At 45.6% G+C, this 17,806-nt stretch overlaps 1 protein-coding gene across 1 annotated transcript in view; it reads right to left on the bottom strand.

Annotated features, from left to right (window-relative positions):
* TNFRSF21 (TNF receptor superfamily member 21) overlaps positions 1 to 16,674 on the bottom strand; it is a 60,227-nt gene extending 43,553 nt beyond the window's left edge. Inside the window, exon 1 of the mRNA XM_057700469.1 lies at positions 16,163 to 16,674. Within this exon, the coding sequence (XP_057556452.1) occupies positions 16,163 to 16,249 (87 nt within the window). The 5' untranslated portion in view covers positions 16,250 to 16,674. The remainder of the gene's footprint in view (positions 1 to 16,162) is intronic.
* Positions 16,675 to 17,806: the final 1,132 nt, after the last annotated feature.

The following is a 17,806-nucleotide window of genomic DNA, read 5'->3' as shown; positions in this document are numbered from 1 at the left end:
ACAGGCTACTCCCTTCTTTATAATGATCAAGTTCTCTTCAACAGTGTGGATATGCCTTTGAACATGTGTATGGTAAAGAATTTAGAGAGTTTTCCTACTGAGGACACAGAGATTGCTTCCCTGTCCATGTGTCAGTGTACGTATGCGTCTGTCTATAATCCACGTTCGCCTCCTTCCCTTCCCACTCCACACCCCAGTTTCCCTTTTCTTTCCTTCTCATCCCAAATGACAGCTACCACCACAGTGCTCTCAGTCTTTTGAGATCCCCTTTCTTCAAGGACCAAAGAAGTCTCCATACAGCCCGTAACTTGGAACCTCTCATTCCTTCTCCTCTTTATCATTATGAATCTACCAGGTACATATTTTCAGCCTGAAGGAGGACCAGTCCTGAAAGAGAAAGAATACCTGGACAAAGATTTAGAGAACAGAAGCCTTGTGTTCTTGTCCAGACTCTGTCTTAAGATCAATTGGACCTGGTTTTACATGCTTGTAAAATTAATAGGTTGGACTAGGTTGTATTCACCTCTAACCTTCAAGGTGTCTGTGATTGTATGTCAAAGTTCATCTTCTCCATGAAGTGTTTACAACCATTCCTAGACATCCAGATGCCAAGCCGATGAGCAAACTCTTCATTACATTTCCTGTTTCTTCTGTTCATCATGTTGGTGCCTAATGACATATTGCCTTGTAATGTTAGTTGATGGCTTCCTAAGTGTGTATACTTAACTTCCCATAATGACTGTAAGCAGCTCGAGGCCAGGGACAACCACGTAGATTGCATTTCCTCCCTTGCTCAACCACCTCAATGATGAAGATCATGGAAATGATAAATAAAGCATCCTCTGAGCCAAGGGTCAGCAAACTACATCCCACATGCCACCTGTTCCTGTAAGTAAGTGTTATGGGAACCTAGGCATTCATTTAGGTATTGTCTGTGGCTGCTTTCATGCTGTTAGGGCAGAGTTGGAGAGTTGCGAAAAAAGACCATATGGCTGCAAACAAAGTATTTACAATGTGGCTCTTTACAGGAGGGAAAAAAAAAAAAGCCTACCAATACGTGTGCTGAGCAGTCAAAAGACCTGTTCAAAAATGCAGGGACCAAGCGCTCACTCACTGAAACACTCATACCTCCTTGGAGTGTCTAGCAAAGACTATGGAGTTTGTGGCTTCCTTTCTAGACAGCCACTCCAATTCACATGCCAAATCTGATCCTTCCATCCCCTGCTTAAAACTCTCAAAGGCCCTCCACATGACCTAGGATGGAATGCAAAATCTCTACCAGAGTTAGGACTTCCGCCAAAATGCCATCCCTCCCCTTCCCTCTCCAACTGAAAACATTCTCCCCTTGTTCCCTTTTTTTTTTTTAGGCTAATAAATGGGTTTTTAAAATTTATTTTATTTAATTTATTTTATTGAAGTATAGTTGATTTACAATATTGTGTTAATTTCTGTTGTGCAGTGAAGTGTTATACATATATAAGACACTCTTTTTCATATTCTTTTCCATTATGGTTTGTCACAGGATATTGAATACAGTTCCCTGTGCTATACAGTAGGACCTTGCTATTTTTTTCCTTTTTTTTCCTATACGACTACCATTTTTTTGTAGTTACACATTCACCTGCTTAGTGTGTCTTCCCCTCTGGACCACAAGCTCCAGGAGGATAAGAATAGAATCTATATTACACACTGATGTTCTCCAAGCCTTGACGACAGTACCCGATGCATGGTATACCTGACAAGGGTCTGTTGACTAAGTGGATGAATGGATTTGCAGACTATAACTAATTAGAAGCAGCAAAGTAAAGAGTGAGGTGGAGGAGGCTGCTGGGCATAAGCACAGGTATAAAAGCAAGTGAGAAAAAGCCAAAATGCCTCCATCCTGTAGCCATCAAAACTCTAAAGAGTTTTGATGCCTTCGGTGTAAGGGCAAATAGTTTCACCTCCAAAGACCCTGAGGATGTGGCTCCGTTTTAACAGAACCATAACTGGCTTATAAGAATTATGTCCTGTGTGGTGTTTAAGATGACAAGCAAATGTAATGAAGACTTTAAAACATCTCACCGTCATTTCACAAAAAGATTACACTAACTTGGTGTTTAGAATTATAAGCAGTATAACGAGATTATTCTCCAGAAGTCACCTATGTCCCATCCTAGTTTCAACTTTAGTTATCTGAAAAATTTCATTTACTTAGGACACATTTCACCAACAATAATATACAAATGGGCAAATATCAGCATATCACCCCAAACTCCACAGGATATGGAGCACTATAAATACTTATAAAGTGATTAAAAGGGGAAACTCAGGACAAAGCAAATTTCAAAGGAGGGAAGAGGTAGCTCTAAAATGACCAGCTGGGGACTTGCCTGGTGGCGCAGTGGTTAAGAATCCGCCTGCCAGTGCAGGGGACACAGGTTCAAGCCCTGATCCGGGAAGATCCCACATGCTGCGGAGCAACTAAGCCTGTGCACCGCAACTACTGAGCCCACGGGCCACAACTACTGAAGCCCATGAGCCTAGAGCCTGTGCTCCACAACAAAAGAAGCAAAGCCACCACAATAAGAAGCCCACACACCACAATAAAGAGTAGCCCCTGCCCGCCACAACTAGAGAAAGCCTGTGTGCAGTGACGAACACCCAACACAGCCAATAAATAAATAAATAAATAAATAAATAAATAAATAAATAAAATGACCAGCTATAAAGGCCTCCACGCCCACCTTGGTGACCCACATTCCATCTGTCCTGTTATATCACTTCCACTCTAGGGCACAGAGATGGACCAAGAAGCACCAGATGTGCTGACACACGTCAGAATGCTGATGCCTATTTCTCTTTACCAATTCTTACCCCATGATCTCATCCTTCAAACAAATGCGGAGAAAATTCCATGCAGTTTACAAGCACAACGTGTTTACGTCATTCTTGTTCCCTATCAAATTCCGATCACTTTTCATGGAAAATGAGCAAACTCAAGGCAGTGATAATCTTTTGTCTATTCACAATGGATCATCAGGAAGACTGCTTGTGAGTTTGCTATAGAAAGTTTTTTAATGCTGCCTAAAACTGGTACATGAAAAGGGATCTCAGCTACTGTGAATATAACAAAGAGAAGGGAACCAAGTTATTCCTGAGATGGTGACTATAGAACATACTAACAAATGCTCTAACGGCAAAAGCTAGGCAGAGTTGAGACACTCCCAGAAGTTCTGACTATGTTATTTTCAGCATCACATTAAATTTGTAATCGCAAGACAATGACTGCTAGGAATTCTCTAGACTTGAAGGGAGGAAAAGAACGTACAAAGAGAAAGGCACAAAGGATAAAGCTTCTACAAAGCACGGACAGCCCTGTTCCCAGTTACGTTATATAAAGTTGGTTGGCTCTGGCATTGCCTACTGTCCTCTCTGATTTAAAAAAGCCTTCTGGACTTCCCTGGTGGCACAGAGGTTAAGAATCTGCTTGCCAACGCAGGGGACACGGGTTCGATTCCTGCTCTAGGAAGATCCCACATGCCGTGTGCCACACTATTGAGCCTGCGCTCTAGAGCCCACGAGCCACAACTACTGAGCCCACGTGCCACAACTACTGAAGCCTGCACGCTTAGAGCCCGTGCTCCACAGCAAGAAAAGCCACCACAGTGAGAAGCCTGCGCACCACAATGAGTAGCCCCCGCTCACCACAACTAGAGAAAGCCTGCGCACAGCAACGAAGACTCGGTGCAGCCAATAAATAACAAAAATTTTAAAAAATAAATAAAAAAGCCTTCTGTTGCTAGGGCAAAAGAGAGACTGCTGTTAAAGCAGACAAATCTAGGGAATGCTGAGGCTAGAATGTGCTGACATCAGGAGAAGGAGGCAAGCACAGGGGACACGGGGAAAACGGAAAAAAAAAAAAAGGGCAGGACCAAACTAACCCAGATGCTGTCTTCCCTGGAAACTTCAATGCAGAAGAGTGTGTGCACTGAGCCTTCAGGCCCTGGACCACAGAAACACATCTCCTTCCATCCATCACAATGGCTAGAGTTCTATAGGCTAAGACCCCACCTACATGGAGAAGTCAAGTTATAAATGAGACAGTGGTAAAGGTGTAGGGGGAACACCCCTCTGGATTCACTAAGAATTTATAGAATCCTCATGTAAACCAAGGCGAAACTAACACCACCAGCCAGGCCAGCAACTCCAGCCTGAAAATATAAACAAACTTAATTTAGTCTGAAGCATCTGAGCAAGCCCAACTCTACCAGATCCTGATTTTTTAGGGGGTGGGGGTGGGGGGTGGAATTGGTTCAACCTGTGTCTCCGTTTCCTCATTAATGTAATGCAGGTAATAATAATATGATTAAATAAATAATTTTATTAATAATGCAATAAAAATAACACATAGGATAAAATCCTAGGGTTGTTTTCACAATTAACTGTTACTACAGATAAAGCAGGTGGAACACGCATGACACAAGGAAGTTCTCCACGAATGTTGGTTATTTTAATCATCACTCCTTCTACGTATCATTTTATTCTATTTCAGCTTCAGTCTCTTAGGATTAGACAACTTTTTGAACCACCCCAATGAAAACACAAATATCCAATAGAGAACAAACGAGTGGTTACCCGTGGAAAGAGGGAAGCGGGAGGAGCAATACGGGGATGGGAGAAAACAGGGTTATTATGGGATTATATGAAATCAGGTGTATGAAACTTTTGAAAATTGTAAAGCACTATAGAATTTAAAGAATCTTTCATTCAATAAAAGTAATAATAATGATAATACCTGGTTTTTTACAGCACTAACTAGCCTCCTTTTTTATTTAAAACAAAGCAAAACAAAACAAAAACCAACGCAGGAATTCCCTGGCAGTCCAGTGGTTAGGACTCCCGTGCTTTCACTGCCAAGGGTGCAGGTTCAATTCCTGGTCGGGGAGCTAAGATCTTGCAAGCTGCACGGCGTGGCCAAAAAGAAAAGAAAGAAAAAAAAATTAACTAAAAATTTTTGCATTACGAAATATAAAAACATGAAAAGTAGACTGGAAAAAATATGCCATATACAACTGATAAAAGCTTATAACTAAAAATGTAAAGAATTCACGCAAAGGAGGTTAACACAAATTCCACTCAATAGTTGAGACAGAATAATTACCAGGTAATTACCCCATGGATAAATTGATGATATCCCTAGCAATTACTGAAATGTAAATCTGCACAACCAAGGACCTTTACATATCTATATTAAAGCTGCATAAATAAATGAAAATGATAAACTTCAATGCTGGCAGGCTTGTGGGGTAGAAGGTACATTTATAGGTTGCTGGTGATGCTCTAAATGAATTGTCTTTCTAAAGACAATCTGGCAACATGCATCAAAAGCCATAAAACGGTTCATTCATTTCCTGCAACCCAGCGAGTCCACTTTGCGGAATACACATCAAATACACCTCACTTTTGGGAACAACCCAAAAGGGAAAAGAGCAACTGGTTTGTACAGAGACAACTCTGTTAGTGCTGCTTGCTCGCGGTAGGAAAACAATAACAACAACCCGTGTCCAACACCAGTAGGACGACTCAACACACTGCCAACCAGAGGAGCGGTGGGCTTAAAAACTGGCAGGCAGTCCAGTGACAGGGCAAGAATAAAGATGTAGATGTAGAGAATGGACTTGAGGACACGGGGGGTGGGGGGGCTAAGGGGAAGCTGGGACGAAGTGAGAAAGTAGCATTGACGTAGATACACTACCAAGTGTAAAATAGATAGCTAGTGGGAAGCTGCTGCATAACACAGGGAGATCAACTTGATGATGGGTGATGACTTAGAGGGTTGGGATAGGGAGGGTGGGAGGGAGTTGAGGGAGGGAGGGGATGTGGGGATATATGTATAAATACAGCTGATTCACTTTGCTGTACAACAGAAACAGGCATAACAGTGTAAAGCAATTATACTCCAAAAGCAATTATACTCCAATAAAGAGCAAAAAAAAAGTATTGTAAACCTGGGGAAAAACAAACAAACAAAAAACTGGCCTGCACAATGTTCACTGCAGCACTATTTACAACAGCCAGGACGTGGAAGCAACCTAAATGTCCATCAACAGAGGAATGGATAAAGAAGATGTGGCACATATATACAATGGAATACTACTTAGCTGTAAAAGGGAACAAAATTGGGACATTTGTAGAGACATGGATGGACCTAGAGACTGCCATACAGAGTGACATAAGTCATAAAGAGAAAAACAAGTATCGTATGCAGAATAAAGAAAAATGGTACAGATCAACCGGTTTGCAAAGCAGAAATAGAGACACAGATGTAGAGAACAAATATATGGATACCAAGTGGAGAAAGCTGGGGGGCGGGGGCAGAGGTGGCGGTGGTTTGGGGTGGGATGATTTGGGAGATTGGGATTGCCATATATACATTACTAATAAGAAAAAATATCAAATTGTATACTTTAAATATATGCAGTTTATTGTATGTCAATTATATCTCAATAAAAGTTAAAAAAAAAAATTTTAAAAACTGGCCGGCAGGAAGGTTGCACTGACCTGAATCACTGCACCTCAAACTCACATCCAAACTTTGGGTGCCCCAATCCTACCCACTCCTTCCATAGCCTCCCCTGCAAAGGAATCAGAGCATCAAAGACTCAACTCAAGAATCAAGGAGTCATGAGACTTCCCTGGTGGTCCAGTGGTTAATACTCTGCACTCCCAAGTCAGGGAACCCAGGTTCAATCCCTGGTCAGGGAACTAGATCCTACATGCATGCTGAAACTAAAAGTTCTGCATATGGCAACGAAGATCCCGCATACCACAACGGAAATCCCACATGCCGCAATGAAGACCTGGTGCAGCCAAATAAATAGAAAGATACTTTTTAAAAAACTGTTACTTAAAAAAAAAAAAGAACCAGGGAGTCAGCCTTGATGACTGCTTTCCTTTCACTCCACCTGCCCCTGTGTATTTCACCAAAGGAAACTCTCTCCAAACTCTTGCAGATCTAACTGGTAACCCCCATCTTCACTGCCACCGCCCCAGAACCATCATCTCTCCCCTGAACTATGGCAAAAGATTCCAACCGGCCTCCTGCATCTACGTATCCCCTTTCTAACCCATTCTCCACAGAACTGTCAGAGCGATCTTTAAAAAAAAAATTGAATTAAAGCCATATTACAACCCTGCTTCCCACTGTACTCTGAGTGATATCCTGACATATTTATATCCTGACATAGTCATATCTTTAAAGGTCTTGTATGATCTGGTCCCTGCCTAGCTCTTCAACCTCAGCCCACGCTCTCTCTGCCTCTATTTGCTGAGCACCAACCACAATGCCTTCTTTCCAGTCTCTGAACATGTTGGCCCTTTCCTACCTCTGGGCCCTTCCACACACTGCTCCCTCTTCCTGGAATATTCTCCCTTCTGCTCTTTAAGAAGGTTAGTCTTTAAACAGTAACATTTCTGTCTTCCCTGATAAACTATGAAGATGGAAGGACCACTGATAGACTTTTTGCTATCACATACCCAGAGTCTAGCGATGCCTGACATTTAACAGATCCACCATAAATATTTATTAAACGAATGAAAAATATATCTCTGTAAGATCACAGAAAAAAAAGCTTCATAAAGAAATGCAAAGCCCGAGCAAGTATGTATATATTTGTTTTAACTACACATAAATGGTTGTGTAACATCCAAGAATAAGAGTGAATTGGGAAGACACATAAAGAGAATTCCACCTCCATTAGGTTCTTCTAGTCTGCCAACTTGCTCATGTTTAGAAGGTTCTTTGTTGGGAATTCCCTGGGGGTCTAGTGGTTAGGACTTTGTACTTTCATTGCCGAGGGCCCAGGTTCGATCCCTGGTTGGGAAACTAAGATCCCACAAGCCATGTGGCGTGGCCAAAAATAAAAAACAATATGTTCTTTGTTAATAACTCAAATAGCTCAAATATTGTGCTCAAAAATAGTAGCTCAAAGTATTGAGAGGTAGATCAAGCTCCCACTACCTTCTAACTTGTCTAGAATGAATGAACAGTTAGTTTAGAGCAAAATCTTTCTGGAATTCATTCAACAATTATTTATTGCTTAACTACTGTGTGTCAGGGCATTGAACCAGAAACACAAAGATGAATAGCACATTGTCCGTCGTCTGTAAGAAGCTGAAATGGAATAACAACATTGGCCCTGAGCGTTCCACATGGGGAGGGAAGCATACCCAAACCTCGTCCAATTTGGTACTTCTCCTGGACTAGGTACATAAAATTTCAACTAAAGAGAGAAGAACCACAGACTTCCAGAAGTAAAGGAAGAGCAAGGAGTGACTAATGACCAGTTAGATTATTCGGGGAACCTGTCACCATCTGCCTTTGCATCTTTCTCCCCCTTCCCCTCCTCCTGCCTCTCTTAATCCTGGTTACACTGACCTGGCCATATACCTAGGATGACATCAGATAATGGTCTTGTCTCAAAAGGGTTCTTTGGGAAACCAGAACACCAACCTCTTTCCCGGAATCAAGGATAACATTTCTTCTCACCCTTTGCCTTTCTTTAGCCTGCTCAGCATCTACAGTCTATGAAGAGATGTGTTGAAAACCGTGCTTAGGAGAGTGCTACAAGCATGGTAAACCACACACAAACATCTCACATATGAGACTGTGCAAATCATGGAGTCCAACCGGTTTCTAAGAGACCTGAAATGAAAAGTTAACCAAGAAAATACTAATAACAGATGATGCAAACCCATGCCCTGATCCTATACAAATAATCAGGCTGGCAGCAAAGAAAACCCCGAGAGGTCCTCAAGTTCTCAGGAAGAGTTGAAACTACCTTGCTCAGCAGAACCCATGTCATACTGTTCCTCACTAAGCAAATATTTTTCAAAATGACCCAAGGAGCAGAAAAGCAAAGCATCTATTCCCTATTTATAACATTTCAATTTGCAGGAGTATCTTTCCATCTTAACCGTGGCCCCATTCCTCTTCAGAGTCACACCATAGGAAAATGCCAGTGGCTCCACGCCCTCCGCCTTTCAATCCACACACACAAGTTGCTCTTATTTCATAATCAGCCCTTTTGGCTAAACTTCCAAATGCCATCATGGAGCAGAACTGCTCACCCACTGCAAGGAGAATGTTCACCTCTCAGGTAAAAGTATTCCTTTAACAGGAAACAAAATTCCAGTAAATTAAGGTTACTTGTCCCCTACCCACACCTTGGCAGGAAGAGCAGTATGTAGGAAGCCAGGTTGACCTACATATGAATTCTCTCTCTGGCAGGTGCCAATTGCTTGACCGTAACTTCTCCTAAGCCTCATTTCCTGTGAAATGGGGCTAATGCTACTGCCTCATGTACTTGAAGGTTTTACTGAGATCACTCATAGAAAGGATTCAACAATGTCGATGGTACGTGCTCAATAAGCAGAAGCTTAATGATATCAACATCAGTGATTCATATTAAGAGCCATTTATATTCCTTCCCTCTGGGCTGTCAGGGCCAAAGCCCTCTTGAAGCCACTGCAGCTCATTTGATTCCAGGACCCATGGCCGCACTCCTTTCCTCTCCCCTAAAACAATTCAACTCAGGCTCCTCCTCCCAAAACAGATTTCCAAAATGGCTCCAAGCGCAGGAGCCACCAAGCAGTCCTGGAGGAAAATTATATCAAGATCATCTCCTGAGCTTTGCTGTGACTTCACCTATGAAGTTCCTTTTTTTTTTTTTTTTTGGCAGCACCACGTGGCATGCAGGATCATAGCTCCCCAACCAGGGATGGAGACTGCGCCCCCTGCTTTGGAAGTGCAGAGTCTTAACCACTGGACTGCCAGCGAAGTCCCGAAGCCCCCTCTTTTTTAAATTTGGTTTTAGTTTTTTAGTTTATAACAAAGACTTAGACAAAATTTTCAGACAGCCTCGAGAGAAGATGGGGCTATAGCACAGCTCCTGAACTACCCACCTATGCCGTGCCCAATCCCACCCCTGCCTGAGGTCCCTCTGAGCACAACTTTCCCACCACTGCAAGCATCTGTGATCTCCAAGGCCAGGGTGCTGACGTGGAAAAATTTCAGAGAGCCAGAATCCAGGAGGATGGACTGCTCCTGGTGGCCTTCAGCATCCTTCAAGAAGAGTGAGATCACCACTGCTTCGAAGCAATGGCCTAAACATCTGTGAGCCACACATTTCTACAGCTCCTGTTCAGCAGACACTTGCTGACATCTGCCAGCTTCCTCCCTACTCATAACCTCTGCCCAGCTCCTCTCGTCTTGGACTCAGGCTGGAAATGGGAGGTGGTAGGGAAGCCAGGTGGCAGCACACACGCCAATTTAGGATGCCTGTTTACTTTTTGGTATTTGACAAATACAAACACTGGGGCAAGGGCAGCATTGATGCACGATGTCGCCCCGTTCCTAAAGAATCGCAGCTCAGCAGCACCTACTGCAGCAACAATAATGCCCAGAGTCCCACTAACGCTAAATGGGGATTCAATTTGGGGACCAGGTTAACTCCTATGACGACTTCCATTCTTAGTCTGTCAAACAGACATATCTACGCTCAATGCTCCAGACTGCATCCGCTCCAAATGGTCATTGGACACATGCCCAAAGGCAATGAGAGACTCTTGTCACTGAAGAGAAGCACCTGAGTTTTCCAGGAAGTTGCTGGGTGACCTGGCATCACCGGAATTTGCCAGGCCTGCTTGGGGGAAGAGGGCCAGCAGAGTTAGTGCTTACTGGAAAAAAGAGGCATTGCAGCTGACAGAAAGAAAAGTCACTCAATTCACACTGGCCCCTGAATAACCTGATGATGCAGCTGACCGTTTCCCATCACACACCCTCACTCACACACACGCATACACACACACCACGAAATGAATAAAGTTTACTTAAGCCAATCATAGTTCACATGCTTTATAAAGGGCCGGCTGCATACAAAACCAATTTTCAACTTATCTGTGGAGTCTCCAAAGAGACTTTACCTCTCATCCTCACAGATGGAGTCAAGTGTAAGGTGAAATGTGATGTCTCTGCATCTTGATCTACAAGCAGACAGTACACAGAGCACCTGCTAGAGCCAGCTCGAGCCACGCCCACTCACCCCATCCACCTGGAAAAAGGGGCCTTCTGCAAACAGTGCTGGAAAATACAGCATTAACTGTGCTTACCACATCCAGCTTGAAAGACTTTGCCCAAATATAGCCACACTAAAATATGTAATTTAACCAGTTGGTGGATCTATGCCGATTCAGTGCTGGGTACTTTCTCAACTTAAGGTAGTACGCATTCTACGACAAGGAATTTTCTTGCTGACTTGGTGTGCCTGTGTATTTTCTTTACACCGTAGGTTTGTTTATTTGTTTTGGACTGGGCCTGAGGCAGATTCAGCCATACGCCTTCGGAAACAGTTGAGATGAGAACTCAGGTGAGGAAGCTCGATCCCATTTTATACATTTTGACAACACAGATGGGAGACTCACAGGGTACGTGAGAAACCCTGCCTTCCAGGAAAGGTCTTCATCCCCTACTCTTTCTGATCATAAGTCACTTTCCCCACTGAGGCTAGTAAATATTATTCTGAGAGTAAGAAGATGTTTCTTCTTCTGACTTTCAGACTAAAAGCCAAAATTCCTTTAAGTAGTTTAACAATGTTAACATCAATCACGTTTTGTGTATTACTTTGAGTATAGTACATTCATCCACTGATTCTTCCTGAATGAGTGAAACCCAACCAGCACTATTGACAGTCCTGTACGTTTATACACCATATAAATTGCAGCAGAGAGGCAAGATCCAAATCCTAATTCAGCCTTGGGTTCCCATCACCTAGTACCGTGCCTCTCAGAGTAAGCGCTCAAAGTAGGGTTGTCAACATGAAAAAATAATTTGCTTCCCCAATCTAGATTGCTTTTACCCCTCTAGTTTTCCCTTCCAGCTTTCACGCTCTAGGATTGTGGAGTTTAGGTATATAGAAAAGAGAAAGTCTTTTGGATATAACATCAGCTCTAATTTAAAGTTCTCCTTGGGACTTCCCTGGTGGCGCAGTGGTTAAGAATGCGCCTGCCAATGCAGGGGACGTGGGTTCGAGCCCTGGTCCAGGAAGATCCCACATGCCGAGGAGCAACCAAGCCCATGCACCACAAATACTGAGCCTGCGCTCTAGAGCCTGAGAGTCACAACTAATGAACCCACATGCCACAACTACTGAAGCCCACGTGCCTAGAGCCTGTGCTCCACAACAAGAGAAGCCAGCGCAATGAGAAGACCACGCACCGCAATGAAGAGCAGCCCCCACTCACCGCAACTAGAGAAAGCCTGTGTGTTGCAATGAAGACCCAATGCAGCCAATAAAAAAATTAATTAATAAAAAATTAAATTAAAAAATAAAATAAAGTTCTCGAACTTGTCACTAAGTCCATTCAGGACGTCAGCCCCAATTAGCTACTCCACACCAACTTGATCAAATAGCCAAAGCCAAATGCCATAGATAATTAACTTTGATAAGCAAAGGTCAGGAGGTGGCACTAAGTTAGATGTCTAGTCTCGATGACAGTGACAAACACCACAGTTGGGACTTTTTAGACTAGAATAGCTAAAGGCTCTTTTGGCAACTGTCCTTCTATCTGGAATTCATAATACATGCAGATTAGTAGTTTCTAAAATTTCAGACCTCATTGCCTTATCAATTACAGCTCTCTTCTTCTGACTGTCCCACTCCCAATATTCTATCTGTCCAGGCAAAGCAAGCTCCCTGAGGGCAAGAGACATCTCCGAGTGTGTTGTGTCACACTGGGCAAGCCCTTCTAGGGCATTCTGTGACACTGGCACAAACCTCAAGGTCTCATTTATCTGCTCTCCAGACTTTTGGCCTGAAACACACAATATTTTGCCTTTCAGTGTGTGGTTTACTTTCCAATATCACACAGACATCTCAACGCATCAGAAACAGGGACTTCCCTGGTGGTCCAGTGGTTAAGACTCTGTGCTTCCACTGCAGGGGGCGCAGGTTCGATCCCTGATCAGGGAACTAAGATCCAACAAGCCCTGTGGTGTGGCCAAACAACAGCAACAACAATAAATGCATCAGAAAACAAAAAACAAAAACAAAAAAACCAACAACAACAACAAAATAATAAATGCATCAGAAACAGAAATGCAAGCAGCAAGAACACTTTCCTCCAAAGGCACTCATGTAGTTCTCATCAGTACCCTGAAACAAACCAAACCACCAGTCTCAACTCTCCCCCAGTGAGCCTTCTCTCTTGTGACATTTCATCATTAGACAATTTGGAGTTGTGAAAGCTGCAGCGTGGCACAGGAGGGAGGCCGTGGAGAGGCAGTCCTGGTTCCCAGCCCCAGTGCCAACATCACTTGGGAGCTGGGTGGCCCAGGACAAGCAATAAAGTTTTTGCAGCCTCCATATTCTCAACTGTACAATGGAGATCATCCCACCTGCTTCAGAGATGTTGGGAGTAAGAGAGATACTCTCTATAAAGCACCTGACACATACGATAATAAAAATCACCTTCTATGTTATATACATATTATATATTATATAAAGGCTTTTTTTAAAGCTTGTAATAAGTTCTCTTTCAGCCTGTCATCACAAGAAAGTGTCAAAAATGATGACTAATAAATATTGTCACCCAAAAAACGAGATATTTGAAAGAAGAGGAGTGATGGAAAGTCATAATAAAAAAGACATTTTGGGGGGTTTATTATTTTTTAAGCTAACTGCAATGAATGGGTATGGTACTACCTCCCCACTGGCCACAGTAGTGTTCTAAGCACGCTGCCGTGTCTACCTGCGCTCTAGCACCTGGAGTCTGTCATTTTCACATAGCCAAGAATTCCAATGGGATAAAGAATCTTATAACAACGTCATCAGATCATCTTTTTTTTTTTTTTTTTTTTGGCCATGCCTTGGGCATGTGGGATCTTAGTTCCCTGACCATGATTGAACCTGAGCTCCCTGTATTGGGAGGGTGGAGCCTTAACCACTGGACAGCCAGGGAAGTCCCATGAGATCATCATTTTATATGCTAACAATGCTTGGGCTAAGGACTGGAGCTTGCAGAGCAGGAATGGGAAAAATCAAAGACATTGCCTCCCCACCCTGGTGACCCCTGGTCCACCCTCTCAGTTTCCCTCCAGGACAAAGGGGTCATCTCCAGGTCATTCCATGAACTGAAGTGGAACCTTTCTATTATAATTAACAGAAGAGTAAGGACTCTTATTTTAATTAACATCTCGAGATTTCTCCTAAGCTCCACTATAAATTTCATTTTTGTTTTTTTTAAAGACAGCCAAACTTACATTCTCAAATTTTCAGTTGCAAATCCAGTGCACAATTTTTAGGTCAACTGGACTTAATGATTTCAGAAAAGGAGCTGGACTCTTTCTCCGGAGGTTAAAGCAACCTGCACTTTGATTACATCGTGACCTTACTTTACGCATCTCATGCAGAAACAAAGTCAACGAAATATTGCACTGACTTAAGACTTAATCCAGAAGTGGACACTATGGGGAGCACAGTGATCAGACGTGATGGAGGGATGGGACGGGCATGTGGTGGGGTGGCACGCAGTGGGGTACAGTAGTAGATCCAAGGCTGACAAAGAGGCAGCTGGAGGGAGAAAGGACCTACCTCTACTGATCTTAGGATCGATGTTCCCTGGGACTTAGTTGGGTTTCTCGCCACACCAAGACGGTCCAATCCAGGTTCACTGTTTTAAGAGACCCTCCCCCTCTACTGCTCACCATTCACCACCCCTGTGTCAGGGATACAAATCTTGACTTTGCCATTGCTATAAAATGGGCAGAAAAGGGTCTTTGAAGGGACACTGGGACTTGCCTCATTATAAATGCTAACAACACCAAACTTTTCTTTAGTCTCTCTCTTCCCCTTTAAAACAACACCCTCACACAGGGAACCAGAGTGTCTGTAGGATGAATTCTCAGGCCATAGCAACTGCAATGCCCTGGGATCTAAGAGATCTTGGCTGGCCAGGCATTAAGCCTTTTTCGGGAAGGAGACAGCAAGCCTGCCTTTCCCTGACACAGCCCTGCCATGAAAATAGGCTCTTGTTTTTTTGTTTTTGTTCGGCCTTTAGCTAAGAATCTCCTTCCTTCTTGCAGAGACAAAAAGCTAAGCACGAGAAGCTTATATGGTGGCTCATGGGTTTGCTCTCAAATCAATTTTCTTCCACCTAACTCATCCTATCCCCCCTAACATTTGGAAGGAAGGGAAAGGGATCTGGGGAAGTTGGAGATAAGTTTTGGGTCAAAGGTATTTTCAGGCTTTGACCAGATAAGTGATGGAGAGGACTAGCTTCAGGGCACACCCTGGAGCGGAATGCAGACCTGATGCAGAAGAAAGAAGATGCCTCACCCTGCAGGCTCACCTGCCGGACCACAGGTAAGCGAGGGGTAGGAAAGGCTGGCGAAAATTCACCTTCCTTTTTGGAGAGCTCTCTCCCTCCCCCCACTTAAGTGCCAGCGAGCTGGCTGCCTGGCTGGGAGCCGGCGCTTTGGAGGCGCCTCAGCGTGGGTCCAGGGTTCTTTTTTGGGCGTGCCGAAACCGGGACCCACCCAGCCAAGGCGGAGAGATGGGGGAGGGGGCCAGGCGGCCGCGCGGAAGGCTAGGCGCGGATGCACCCGGAGGTCTCGGGGGCCCGCGCGCACCGGTCCCGCGCTCTCCCACTGCGGTAGCATCCCGACATGACACTGCAGCTGCAACAAAGCGGCGGCCGCTGCCAGCCTCGGCGCCCACCCGGCGGCTCCAGCCCCATACAACGCGGAGGGAGCAGCGGCTGGTGGCCGTGGGGGTGCGTGGAGGGGGTGGAGGCCCCGGAGGGGCCAAGGATGGGGAGAAGCCCTGAAATGCGCAGGAAGCCGGGTGGCCACCTCCAGCGCCTCTCCCAGCGCAGCCAGACTGCAAGGAAAACAATTCGTCTTCATTCCGGAGTCCCGGCTGAGCCCTGCCTCTCCCCCAAGTGACCCGATCGGAGCCCCTGGCTGTTGTTGCCTTCCCTCGCTCGCAAACCTCCCAACACAGCCGGCCCGACCCCAGCCCCCCGCAGCCCTGGTCCGGGGACCCGCCCCGCTCCCGGAGCGCGGTGCCTTCTGCTTCGGCGCGGCCGCCTCCCCGGCTCCCCCCACCCTACCCGGAGCACTCACCAGGAGAAGGGAGCCCGCGATCATCGTGGCTCCGGCGATGCGGCTGCAGGAGGCCGGGGCGGTGCTGCAGCTCGCGGAGGTCCCCATGGCTGAGCCCGGGGCTCGCAGGGCGCCTGGGGCGCGTGGCCCCCCGGCAGCTGGAATCAGCGGCTGCTTCTGCCCAGCGCCGCATCCACCGCCGCCTCCCGAGCCGGGAGCCCATCTACCTCCAACACCCCATGTGCACTGCGGCAGCTGGACGGCCGGACAGAGCAGCGGGGCGGCGAAGAAGGCTCCGGGGACACTCAGCACCTGCCCAGCTGCGCGGCTGCCCGGGCGGGGAGAAGCAGCCGCGGCTGTAACCGGCGCCTCCCAGCGCTCTCCCCCGATAGCGGCTGCGGAGAACCAGGGAGGAGGGCTGGGCGCGAGAGAGCGAAGGAACAACTTCCCATAGCGAAGCCTCCAGCCGCTGCCAACCACCCTCCTCTGCTGCCCAGACCAGCCGGCGAGGGACTAAGTCGGGCGGCCGCCGGGCGCGGGGACACACGTGGTGGCGCCGAAGGGGCGGGGAATCGGCCCTTTGTGATGTCACCGCGAAGGAGGCCGGCTCTTTGTGCGATCAGAAGTGGAAGGCGGTCCAGGAGAAGCGAGGAGGGAGAGGATGCTCCCTGGCGTTCGACGAAGAAATTGCAGCTGCTTACTGACCCAGGGAAGAAGGTTGCGAAGGTACGCACACCCTTGACCCCAATTTACTTCTTTTCTCTAAGATGATTCTCAGTAAATTATCTTCGGCGACAGACGCCTTTCTGCTGTTTCTGGCTCAATGATTAGGGACAGCAAATGACCATAAAGCATTTAGATCAACCGTGTGCCATAAAGAGAACAGCAAGTTGGTTCTCAAACTTCGCTGCGCTTTAGAATCACCTGGAGAGTTTAAAACATATACGTTGATGCCTGGTCTCACCCCAGAGATTCTGTTTAATCGGAACAGGATGTGGCCTGAGCATTGGGATTTTTTTTTTTTTTTTTCAGCTCTGCAGGTGATTTGGGGAGATTATGGGGCAAAGTTTGAAATCCTCTAGGCTAATTGAATCCAGACTAAAGAATTGCAAACCCGGAGTCCGCGGAAGTCGGGTCCCTGGATGGCCTTCCAGAGGCCTCGGAAATCCTTGAAATATGTGCGCAGGTGCATTTTCCTAAATAAAGGATCCAGAATTTTGAATCAGACTATCACAGAGATAAGAAACACCCCTCCCCAAAAAAAGTGTTAGAAAATTTTGAGTTGAGTTCCAAATGCCTTTGTGGGATGTAAGTGGGTAGAAAGGGAGGCAATATTCTGCCTCGGAAGAGGAACCAGAGCATTCCCTTGGTTGCTTGGCATCTCCTGCGTTTCAAAATGTGAGCGAGGACCTGGCATCCCTTTCTTTGTCTCACCTGGGAGGAGGCAGAGTCTCCTGACAGCAGCCACCATTTCTGGTGCAGTGTCCATCTTCTAGGTTCTGCCAGCACGGAGCACGCTATATTGAAATTACTGCTTTGGCCATCCAGTTCACACCACTCATTTGTGAATCTTATGGTGCTGGGCTTCTTCTAGTGTTCCTTGACCCCTTCTACTTCAAGATAACACACCTCCTCAATTATCTGCTTCAAGACTCAATACAGTAC

Source organism: Hippopotamus amphibius, chromosome 11 (genome assembly GCF_030028045.1).
Source record: "Hippopotamus amphibius kiboko isolate mHipAmp2 chromosome 11, mHipAmp2.hap2, whole genome shotgun sequence".
In the NCBI taxonomy this organism is placed as follows: domain Eukaryota; kingdom Metazoa; phylum Chordata; class Mammalia; order Artiodactyla; family Hippopotamidae; genus Hippopotamus; species Hippopotamus amphibius.
The sequence above is the reverse complement of the archived record's forward strand: the minus strand, read 5'-3'. Positions and strand labels throughout refer to the sequence as shown.